The sequence below is a fragment of the Caloenas nicobarica genome, chromosome 2 (genome assembly GCF_036013445.1).
Source record: "Caloenas nicobarica isolate bCalNic1 chromosome 2, bCalNic1.hap1, whole genome shotgun sequence".
NCBI classification, from domain to species: domain Eukaryota; kingdom Metazoa; phylum Chordata; class Aves; order Columbiformes; family Columbidae; genus Caloenas; species Caloenas nicobarica.
In genome coordinates this window covers 103872067-103884967 of record NC_088246.1, presented here as the reverse complement: position 1 = coordinate 103884967, position 12901 = coordinate 103872067, and the positions used below count along the sequence as shown (strand labels likewise).

At 36.0% G+C, this 12901-nt stretch overlaps 1 protein-coding gene across 1 annotated transcript in view; it reads left to right on the top strand.

Moving 5' to 3' along the window:
* The window catches only part of ZNF407 (zinc finger protein 407), a 352047-nt gene that overhangs the window by 247506 nt on the left and 91640 nt on the right, over positions 1-12901 (top strand). Inside the window, exon 8 of the mRNA XM_065629772.1 lies at positions 2727-2905. Coding sequence (XP_065485844.1) covers positions 2727-2905 — 179 coding nt within the window. The remainder of the gene's footprint in view (positions 1-2726; positions 2906-12901) is intronic.

The following is a 12901-nucleotide window of genomic DNA, read 5'->3' as shown; positions in this document are numbered from 1 at the left end:
TTCCACATCAGCATTGGATACAAACCCATAGACCATAGCTTTGGACTAATAAAGTTTCTCTAATGAGTGCCCTTCGTGTTATTGCAGAGCATGGAAAAATTGCCAGAAATATATACATTTGATATTCAAAATGGTAAATGGATCGTAAGGATGAAAGGATGCTTACATTAAGGAACTATAATAGTAATCTAACTTAGAAACCTCTGGATTAGCCTTACTGGAACACAGGCTGGCTTCTTAAAAGCTGCATTTATTTGTTCGTGGCTATAATTCAGAGTGGAACTGAAAAAACAGAAAGACTTTACTCAATTTCATTTGGGCTGGGCTCTATGTTGCCAAATTTCAGAACAAAGAGAATCTTTATCTCAAATTTTATGAACTCCTGGAAGTGAATTTTATAACACAAAGCCTGTCAAATGCTTAACTACCATCATGATTGCAACACTATGATGTTTTAGTTAGATGTTTATCATGGCATAGCTTTAATGAAAATACCAGTGCTGTTTAAAATCACAGACCTCTGTGTTTAGTCATGTGAAATGAATTGATATAAGTACACACATACACAGACTTCCAGTGGATTTTTTTGGTATCAGACATATAATAACATACTTGTACAGTACTCAGGAGAAGAGTCCTAATAAAACAGACAGTCAAAGCACGCTGAATAATTAAAAAGTATTTTATATGCAGCACATTTTGTCATGTCATATTTAAAGGTATTATTTGACTTCAAAAGTACTTGGATTTGCCAGTTGTTACCTTCATGGTTTATGTTATGATTGAAATTGCTGAATTGCCACCCAATAGGAGAGGCCATTCTTAAGGCCTTGTGATCTCATGTTCCTCGTTTCTGATTAAGCCTTTCTGGCATCATCACATGGATTTTTTAATTATTATTTTATTTTTATTTCCCATTATGAACATATCAGTATGTTGGCATGTTTAGTCATGGATTTTTACTGTTGACTGAATAAATAACACTTTGGAATTGCTCCGTTTAAAGTGCTTGGAGCCAATTCACAAATCAAAGGAGACTGAACTGGCCTTTTATCACTTGAACAGGCTGGGTTTTCTTCACAACTCTTACATAGGTTTCCATAGATCCTTCATATATTTCACAGAAATATTTCAAAGTAAAAAGTTTTCTATCTTTCCTTAACATAGTATGAGAGCTGAGCTAAAAGGACATGGATATTCTATTTCAGATTTGTATGCTCTGCTTTAATCCACTGCCCTTTAAAGTGTAACCCATGATAGAAGGTTACCAGATTGTCTCCTGCTTTCTTTGCAGTGTACGCTATATATATATATATATTTTTTTTTTTTAAATAAAATACATTTCATTTTAAAAACATTTATGAGCATTGTAATTTTTTAGGGCTGAATCCTGAAAGATCCTGAGGACCAATATTTCCCATATTTTTCAGTGAACATAAGTGTCTTCTCTGACATTCTCGGGAGCCTGATCATTATACTGGTATATAGCAGATGGACATGACAGAGGGTGAGCTTTGGCAGCACCGTAAGGCAGATATCAGCTTTACTATGACCATCTCCAAGGGAGAGACAAGCATTCCAGCAGAACTTCAAGCTGCTACTTCCAGTTTATTTTGGGGGTCCTTTTTTTAGGTGCCTGTTACTGTGGTATTTCTAACAGTGACAGGTAAACAATCAGTTGCTCAAAATGCTGCTGTTGTCATATCGGAATATTTGTCAAGTATTGTGTATTTATATAGTTCGCTTGAGTGTTTGTATTTATTTCAGTTAAACTGATTTGCTGTTCTTCCTTTGACAATATTAAGTGTACAGTGCTATGAAAGTCTAAAAAAATTTGTTCACAGGCTGTTATTTTGATTCAAGAAAAAATATAATGGTTATTTGCAATTGAAATAAATGAAGAAGCTGTGTATTTTACATGGGATTCATCACAGGCCTTGAATAAGTATATAATTCTAATGCAAAATCATTTTGGAATGAGACTGCAATATTTTAAAGACTGGAAATTAAATATTGCTATCCTATTTTGGATCACTTTGTGGGTAAAAGAAATGTGAGATCTTTTTCTAGTCACTTGTATTTTCAGAAATATCATTAGAAACATTTATTTGAAATGCATAAAACTAATTGTATATGTATTCTGACTTTTATGCGTGAAAACTCCACTGCTTCCACAAAAGCTGTCTTTAAGATATAAATCAGAACCTCTGTGTATTTTCAAAAAGGTATAAACTCCAACAACTCAATTCTTTTTTCTAGGAGCAGTTCATAAGGTAGACTGGTGGAATATCCTTACAAATAATCATTCACCGGAACTCCTATGGCATGTAGGAACTCTGTAGGAAAGGTTCATGTGAGCTTCAGTGGGAATGTTAAAGGCATCTGCGCATTTCAGTTTTGCGAAGTTAAAGACTTTTGCCTAATTTCTGTCCATCGTTGACTACCATCAAGAAAAATAAAAATTATAAGACTTTTGCAAATGTAAAAAATTGTTCATTTTTAAATGCTTCTGGTTCAGATGTGTTGCTCAGTGAACCTGAAACAGCTTTGAGAGCCTTCATGCAAAGGACAACATCTATGCGAAACCTAAGAGGATGCAAAAATTGGGCAAATGGCAAAACATGAATAATGACTACTCATTTTCCATTATAACACTAGGTTTTATTTGAACGACTAGGAGGGAATAAATTGCTATATAACTTACTTATTTTTTCATGGCTTTCTAGGTCTAACTGTGCTGAAAATATACGTAAACACATCTTACATACAGGAAAGCATGAAGGAGTAAAAATGTATAACTGTCCTAAATGTGACTACGGAACCAATATCCCTGTGGAGTTTCGTAACCACTTGAAGGAACTACATCCAGACATCGAAAATCCTGACCTGGCGTACTTGCATGCTGGTAAGGTCACTCTTCCCTTTGCTTACAAATTCTTCTCTTTTCTATACGACCATGCTTAGCTGATTGCAATAAGAGAGCTAGCTGTTACGTTATTATCATTTATTCTGGTGAGCCTGATTTTAAAATGGTCTTGGTCTTCTTCAAGTCTTCACAAGTGGTAAAGGTTATGCATTAAGCACTGAAATCCATTCATGTTTCACAAGTAAAGCTTGCAGTTTAATACATAAATATCAGAAGTGTGTGCTATTTAGATGCCTTATTTTGAAATCTAGTTGAACTTTTATAGAGAAATATTTTTTAACATCTGTATTAAGTCCCTCTGCCCACCCTATTCCCCCAGGAACAGAAAACCGAAATTCCTTAGGAAATACAGTGGCAAATTAATGTACCGCTTTAAAAAACTGTAGATTTCATTACAAAAAAAGACAGTATTCAACATTAAAAGATAGAAAGCAGAGATCAGTCAATAACTTATATGTATGTTTTGAGGCTTTACATTAGAGAGCACACACATGGAAGTCACTGGAGGAATGAAACACAGAAAATTTGCTTTGGAAAAGGAAATAAAAGAAGAAAGTTGAAGTGTTTCCTGATTAGGAACAAGATTTTTTTTAGAGATTCTACAGTTCAGAATAGAAGGCAAAAGTTCAGTGGGAGCATCAACTTAGGAGAAAAATAAAGTTTCAATGGCAAGAGGTTAGGAGAAGTAATACAACGTTAGGCTGGAGCTTGAATGAAATGTGGTCTTAACTCAGGAGAGTCAGATAACTCAGACATCACTGGGTGGGAAGACAAGTCAGAGCAGTGGGGAAAAAAGAACAGATGGTGAGAAGAAAGAGTTGGGGAATCCAGAGGAGGAAGAAGCTATGTGGGCCAAATTCTCCTTAAGATGCAAATTAATCTTCTATTGAAGTTAAACTATTAGTACTGCTGTGTCAGATTTGAATCTTCTACTATAAGCAATTGATCTTTTTATTTTTGAGACCCTCATACCTGTAAAAAACCATGACCTCAAGAGCTTTCATTCAGTTCTGCCGAGTGTGTACACTCCAGTTATTTTAAAACCTCTCAGTCTGTTCAAAATGACTGCTTGCTTTCCTGACTAGAGGCAGTGTATTATTTGTACCATATATTTCTATTTGCCAAGTATTCCACTTCATTTTGGAACCAATCATCATGTCATGTCAGCATATGGTGGATAATATCTGGATGTGCAAACAAAATGCCAGTTGGCAGAATACCAATTTCAAATAGGTCAGAAAACTGATCACATTTCACCATAGTTCTCACTAAAGTGAATGAATATTCAAATCAGACACTGATGGATTTTTACTACAATAATGCCATCTAAAATAATGAGAAAAATTAAAATGCTTTCAATACACAGATATACAGACATAACATAGATAGATGTAACATTGGTAGAATCACTAACATTTTTCCAAAATTACAAAGTCTGTGTAAGTTTTCATGTTACTTGTTCAAGACTATATACATAGGTAAATGAATTGCTCATTGCAGCATGTTGTGGTTAAAACTCTTCAACTTGCTTGTCCTGACAACATAGCAAAACTGTCATCGTGTTGTATACTAACGGTATCTATTTTCTATACATTCATTCTTATACTGTAGAAATCCCCTTGCATGAAACAGGGTACTGTACAAACATATTAGTACTAGTGAGAACTGGTTGTCGCCTGATTATTGCCAGAGTAGCCTAGAATTCATATACAACATGTGCTGAAATATTGTTTGCATTATCCCATCACTAAAAGGGTGATACTGTATTTTCCTTTCAGGAAGAAACACTGTTAAAGCGGGACCTAGGTGGTAATTGTGCATTCACATCAGAGTTAAATTAAAGGGGTTTTCATTTCTTCTTTTCAATCCATTTCTGGCTGCTGGACATTTGAGAGCTAAAGGTTTTAGAGCAGATTTTGAGAGGAACGAGGGGATAACTCCTGTGCCCTGGCTAACATTCCTTATCAAAATAAGATTTGTTCTGTGTCTGGTCCAGAGTTACTGATTACTTATTGGTCATTGGCTGCACCCACAGAGAATCCACAACATGACATAGAACCCTTTAGGATGATAGGAGTAAAGTGTCATATAAGATCGATTTTTTTAATCGAAATATATTTGTCTGTCTTTTGTGTTCTAATATTGCTTTCTAACGGGAAAGCCAGCCCCTTTGCTTCTTTGAGCAGAATAAAAATAGCATAAGTCTCATCACTGTGGCAAAGAGGCAGACACCAACTCCAGCCACTTCCAGGACCAGTCAGAAACTCCTTCACTTCAACCCGCCAAGAACGGAGCCATGTGGTACCTTTAGGATGGGGCTGGGAGTAAAAATCAAGTCTGTTTATCATCTGTGGAATTAAGGTTATCAGTTGGATTTCTAATTCAAGGTTAACGCTCTTTATAATGTAATGCTCTAATAGTAATTTCCGTTTAGATTTCTTTGGCGACAACCATACTGCTTTAAGGGGTCAGTGGCAGTGAGGAGCTTTCTAAGGGAGAGGCTGTGGAAGGCAGAACGAGTTAGCATCTGCATGAGTAAAGATGGTACTGTAACTGATAGGTGACAGCACTTTCTGTTCTGCATCTTTGAAATCCTGCATAATGTGAGGAACTGATATGTGGAAATACCACAAAACCAGGTCTTCAGACCTTCTTTCCCCTTTTTGCTATAGGTTCTGTCATAGGGGGAGATATTTGACCATGCAGCCTTATGAAGTACCATTTATCATTTAAAAAATATAACAATCTTGAGAATACTTTAACTTTTCAAATCTACTGCATTTGAACAGCAGGTCTTTAATGCAGACAAACCAACAAAGAGATACATGCATTTCCACATAAAATTGTGGATTGAATTGGCTAGATTACACTTCAACTACCAATTTATGCATTTCACCTCTAATATTTACACAAATCATCAAATCTGGTTTTGAAATGTCATTGTGTGTTGTTCTGTAAGAGCTTTATGCTTGTTTCTTGATATTCTCTGACCATTTTCTCAAGGTCTATGTTGAAACTGAAACTTTGTTTTTAAAAAAGGCAGAAATCCATTGATTGTTGATTATCCACAATATTCATTTATTTTCTTTTAAGAAATCACATTTAAGACACCGAAAGATTTTATAGCTGTTCTAGAACACAAGTGGGCTTGCTAGCAAGCTCAGGAATCCTGCAGTTAATGTTTTAGTCATGGAAATTTAGTTCCAGTGGAAGCTTTTCATATTATTCTTGTTATCAATATGCAGATCTGAAAATTTGTCATTACAAATGGAAAATTAATACAGTGAGTGAATTGTCATACCATATTGATGACTATCATTTTAGTGTTGGGTTGGGTTTTTTTTAATGAGAATATTTGATAAAGAAAATTTTTTGTGAGCTGCTCACTGTGGACTTGTTTGTATGAAGAGTCTCAAAGTAAGCTGAAGAAATCTTTGGATTTATTCTTGAATGCATTACATTTCCATGAGTCTTGGATATTATTTTTAGTTCCAACTGATGCTACATCTCAATACTGAGTTGAACTGAGCCTGAATACTTTGACGAGTGGGAAAGGGGAAGGTTCATACCTCTCATCAGCAGTCCAGGTCTTTTTCTCAGTGCTTTGTCTGCTTTGGAGCAGCATTGCTTGGCAGGGATAATTTCAGTTTGAACTAAATGTTCATCGTTTAGGAGCTCTTCTCTTACAAACATTATGATACTATTATGATGCATTATTTATATCCAAAGAGCCTAATATCTGTGGCTTGACATCTCCATTATTCCAATAGCTGCAGAGACCATGGCAACTCACTGTGTGCACAGGAGTCTTCTGTGGATACTAAACTGGCCGTAAGGCAAAAAGCCCTTCAGAGAGAAGAGGAGCAGTTTGTTCATGATTGTTTTTGTGATCATGTTCAAAGTTATGCAATGATACAGCTTCTTTTCTATATTGTTATTTCCATGCTGCACTGTTAAATGTGACCATGATCCCCAAGAATGAGCGCTACTCTAGGAAATGAGAATAACCCAGTTTTTCACTAAGCGACTGATATAGCGGGCTTGCTCTCCGAGTTTTCCCATGTGCCAAATAGGTGCAATGGCAGATAGTTCGAGTCACAAAGCTTTTGCTTGAAAATGTCTTCACAACAGCCAACTACGTGATTAGGGAACTGCTTAAGATACTGAACAGAAAACTTGGGGATGTTTTACATAATTTAGAATTAATAGTTGTATAAAACATTTGTTGTAAGTCTTTTCTTTAAAAAAAAAAAATCACAGAAGGCAGATCAATTCATTGTACTCTTTGGTAAGTCTGTTTTTTCTTTGAAAGTGATAACTACGCTTGCAAAGCACTCAAGTTATCTGGTGTGCTCTGAGAGACTCTGCCACCCTGGACCCTGTGAGTAGGAGCGGAGGATTGCTTGCTTTTACAGATCCTGACAGAACTAAAAGCGTGAGCCGCTTCCCCTCACTGCACAGATGTATTTTGAGGAATGCTGGGAAGCACAGCTTTGTCTGCCGGTGCCTCTGTGAAAATTATAGGTGCCTCTGGGGTTGGGCATCCACATAACAAAGATTGTGATGATCGTGTTTTGGCAGTTGGCTGCCTACGTGGTGATTGAACACTTGGTGCTCATGAAGAGTTACATAATTCATGACCAAAATGATAGATAGGTACTTGATTACAGAGTATGAGTTGCTTCACAGGGAGAAAATATCAGACATGAGCTACTCTTAATCTAGCTGAGAAAGGACTAAGAGAAATCAGCTACTGAAAGCTTAGTCAGACAAATTGAAAGGAGAAACAAGGTGCAAACACTTAAATATGAGGTCGATTGAGCTCTGGCAACAACTAACAGAAGAAATCATCCCTGTTCCATTCCTTTGAGCCTTGAGAAGACTGGATGTCTTTCTGGAAGGTAGGTTTTAGGAGGGCCCAACACCCAACATTGCTGGGTTCACTGGAAAACTAATTAGGTGTTATTTAAGGGGCTTTCATATACCAGAAGTCAAACTATTAGTCTAATAGTCTGATTAGACTATTAGACTAATAGTCCTGTCTGTTCTTAAATCGTAAACAAGTGTTAACCTGCAGCTTGTTGGCAAGGGTTGTGTTTGTGAATCTAAAGTGCTCAGGTGTTGTGATAGCAAAGGGATAGCTGAGGAGACACACGTGCCCCAAATGGTTCTTTCTCACAGAGATGACATTCCCATCGGCACTGCTGAATTCTTAGTCTCTTTGAGCCCGAGTAGAAACTCACTTGCCTAAAATAAGTTTTTTTCTGGTATGTTGTTAAATCCTTGGAACATTTATTTATTTGTTTATTTAAGGTGTCTGAAGAATTCTTGTGAAATTCTGCCTTTTTGGTTGGCAGTTCCCATGCTGTGTTATTGGCTCCCGAGATCTCATATTGATGAAAAGGCAGTTCAATTAATCATCTGTTCACTAAGCTGGGCCTGTGCCCTGCCCTTTTCTTTTTTAGATTAGTGGAACAGAGTTAGGGGATGCTATAGTTCTTCCCAGAGAGCAGTGAAAATGAGAAGAGTTTACCACAAGGTCTCTTTTATGTATGTTTGAAAAATATTTTTTCCAACCTTTTTAAGGTGCACTTTTCAAAAGGCTGTGCTTTCCACGCGTTTCTCTTTCAGTTTGTTTAGCTTTTCAGAAACAAGGCTGTACTAGCAACCCACAACAGGATTACATCATCAACAAGGGACAGAATTGTGATCCTATCAGTTGTAAAAGTTGCAATATTCATGAATGGAATTCTGGAAGTTCAAATAGTTAATCCCAAATAAAATTGTGATCTTTATCCCATTTGACAGCTACATTTATCAAATTATTAGGAGAAAAAATTGATTGCTAAAAGTTATGGTGTGATCTATTATGTGATTTTATCAAGGTACAACTGTATTACCAAGTGGAAACCACAGACTTATTCAGAATGTGAACTGGAGACACATAACCTGATAATATAGTAATTTTACTAGTATCCTAGTGCTTTTATACTTTTATTTTCTTTCTTTTTTTCCTTGTCCTTTCTTTTGCATCTTCTGACTCTTTATTAGAAAATATAAAGTTGAAAAGAAAAGGAAAAATGAAATCATAAATACCTGTTTACTCCTATGCCCTCTGAATTCATCAAACTATAAAAATATAAAATCAGTGAATGCTATGCATCTATGAAATAGTGGAAATATGAGCAAGCTGAGTACCTATGCAAACTTGTAATTCATACTTTAAGTAAAGCCTCCAAAGAATGGATACAAAGTCTTATTTGCAAGCATACTTAACTTCTTTCTTGGAATAGTTATGTTCTTACTCTTTATCACTGTTTAAATAAAATAGTTTAAATGCTGTAATTTGAAACGATATTAAAAATCTGTCATTGCTAGATATAGGCAAATCAGGTAGGAGCTTTTACAGTAGCAGAATATTGCTTGGGTTTATAGTCAGATAAAACATTATTTTTGATGGCTGGTATACTTAAAAAAAAAAAAAAAGACAGCAGCAGCTCTGCTTTAAACAGGTTTGCTCTTGTCATAGCTATTAGTGCCAGTCTTTCAATAGCATGTCATGTTGATTGGCAGACACTCCCTTTCCTCTTTTGTGAAGAATAATAATTTTAGTCTGTGCTTGAAATAAAAACCTAGTATAAATGGTTTTCTGTTTGTAAAGGAGAAAGCTAGGTTCCTTATAACCTATGTAGATTACGTATTATTGTGTTTCAGGAAAAGTTAATCTACGTTTTAAAAAACCCTAAAACCTAAGTCATTTGATTATTTCTATAACTGTCTTCTAATAGAAGGCTTTGTATGCTTAGCAGAGCTTCCATAGGCAGTATTTTTTTGAGGTCACGAAACTATTTTTTTCCTTTTTTAGTTTTTTTTAAATTATTTTTTTTATTTTTTTCCCCCTACTATGTAGCTTTTGCTGCTGGTCTTGAAGAGCTTAGGGACTCCATTCATAGTCCCTTAGTTGCTTTTCCTGAACAGTCAGTATATATTGCCGCTGAATGACATTAAAGAAGGTGTTGAAATATTTTTATGCAAATATTACATCATCTAATATGTAAAACCAACCATTATTAATTTTACTTATATTCTATAAGTGGATGGCACCTCACATATGAGTGAAGACTATGAATTTCATTAAAGAAAAAATGTTCAGAACATAGTTTTAAATGAAAAGGAAAATATCGCTTAGGCCAAAGTCTGGAACACCTCCGAATACCTCTGATCAGTAGAGGTAAAACGCCTGCCGTGTTGTGCACCATTTTTCCGTCAGATGGTTGGCACTAAGCTGCAGGGCCTCCACACAAGTGATTTTTATATTGTCTATCGCACCAAGGGCATTTTTAATCACAATCCTGCATTCTGGCAATGCCTTTCTGCTCACTGCTCTGTCGATTTCCTACTTGTAGTTCCTTTCTGAAGAGCTACCAGAGGGCAACCAATTTTTTGTGGGATGAGCTTTTACTCTTTAACGGCTTGAATGTCTTTGCCCATGTCTAAGCACTTATTCTGGGTGTTGGTGTGCTCCTGCTTCCCTGTCCTTCCTCCCTTAGACATCCTGGTTTCCAGGGTGGGGAACCATTCAACTGACCTGGGAGGGGGCTGTGCCACACGCGGCGATAGAGAAACCCTCATCTGTTCTGAATTTTCTGTTGAACCCTAATGCCCTTAGTACCCTAATGCTCTTAGTACTTAAAAGGGGCCTCTAAGAAAGATAGGGAGATGGGGACAGACTTTTTAGCAGGGTCTGCTGCGATAGGACAAGGGGGTAATGGTTTTAAACTAAAGGAGGGGAGATTCAGGCTAGACAGGAGGAAGAAATTTTTTACAATGAGGGTGGTAAAACACGGGCACAGGTTGCCCAGAGAGGTGGCAGATGCCCCATCCCTGGAGACGTTCCAGGCCAGGCTGGACGGGGCTCTGAGCAACCTGATCTAGTTGCAGATGTCCCTGCTCATGGCAGGGGGTTGGACTAGATGACCTTTGAAGGTCCCTTCCAACCCAAACTACTCTGTGATTCTCTGATTGTCTCTGCCCTCAAAACACCCTCGAACGGGCATCTGCTTTGCAAACTCGTTGCGTTGGTGGCCACGTGCTGGATCCCTACTAGTATTCACAGAGACTGTTGCCTCTGCAAGGTTGTCAGGTTCACTGATGAAAATAAAGTAATCTTACTCCAACCTATTATTTCATTACACTAATAGATAAAATATCCTTCATAAGAACGAGACACAGTATTGCCTATTTCGTGCTAAAAATAGGATATCCTAACATAAAACTTTTAAAGCAAGGCTGAAATATTAAAGTACAGAAGAAAGCCCTTAAGACATGACAGCCATCTAGAAAGACAAAAATATTTAATTCTGCTAGAAAATATATATGCATAATCGTCTGTGGTAAATATAAATAACAAAAGGAAAGATTAGTATTCAAATATCAACATATTAAAATTCAGAGAAAAACAGGAAAAAACCCCAGGATATCAGGGTTCATCGAGAGAACTTTTCAAACAAGCAAAAAAAAAAATGAACCTTACAGAAGGAATAAAAAAAATAAAGGTGTATAGTGCATGGAAGTAATTCAAGATATTTTTATGTGAAGACTGTCCTGTATTCTGAACGTTTAAATTGGTTTCCTATAAGGAGAAGCTCTCTTAAGAGTGGATCTCTTAGTGTATCATCCAGGGAAGTTATGCTGGAGTCCTAAGAAATATAAAACACTTTTTTGTTGTTGTTGTCATTAATGTAAATGTAAAGCGTAAGATGCGAGTTGTAGAAAAATATGAAAATGTTGATTTAAAATGTGTTTTAAATTTTTAATATATATAGTATATAAAGCATAAGTATTTTATTTGTATTACATAAAATATATATTTATAGTCTAGAAATATTTTAAATAATTGTATATTGCTAATGAATAATATAAATAATTTTATATGAATTGTGTTTCGATGAGAATATAAATAATAAATACCTATAAATAAATAATAAATATCACAATGGTGGCATCCCAATTATGAAGAAATTATTTCATTACTTGGAGATTTGAACTAACAGTACTTCTAAGATCTGGGGGCACTATATTTCAGTATATCCGCATAGCAGAGTCTATTTTGCCTACATAATGCCACCATCTCTTGGCTTCTTTCACTGTGACTGTACGTTATTTAGAGGACACTTTAAATTTTCTCTTCCTTTGAGATGCTACCAACATGTTAACAACATGCACTGAAAGAGTGTACTCTTGATAAATAACTTAAACAATTAACATTTGTAAATCTGCTTTGATTTGCTTGGAAGTCATTGCCTGAATTTTCAAATTTTTAAAAAATTACACCAAATAATTATTTGCTTGTTATGTAAAATTTGGTTACTACACAAGATGGGCACAAATGATAGCAAATAATTCCAGAACAAATGTGGCTAATGTTAGATTGAATCTTAGTTGTGTGCTCAGTGCTTTACTGCTTCGGGTCACGAATGAGGAGAAGAGTCCTCAGCAATAATTGCTTCAATGAATCACAAATCATTGGCATTCCATGCTGATTTTAAAAATTTCTTTTGGGCTTTCTTTTTGTTTGCTTTCATTGATCCAATGTATGCTGCACCGACTTGCCATTAATTTCTTGACATGGCATCTTGGATCTTGACCTTTTGGAAGCAGGACGCCTTGTCTGTCTCATACACCTCTTCTTTTGTACTTCTAATTTCTATTTTACTTCCAGTAGTTCTTCATAATTTTTCTCATCTTTTCATTTACCGGATCTTTGGTACCTTTCAAATGCTAAATGCTCTCCCATATATCCTTAGTAACCATGCTGGATTTTTCTGTCCTTTTTAATATTTAGGTTTTATTGGATGAATGTAGATTGCACCTTCTCTAACTGTGCCTTAAATAATTGCCACTTAAGGGAATTAAGAAGTACAAGGGAAGGAAAATGCTGACCCATAGACTAAGCAGAAGGAAAAAACGTTCCCA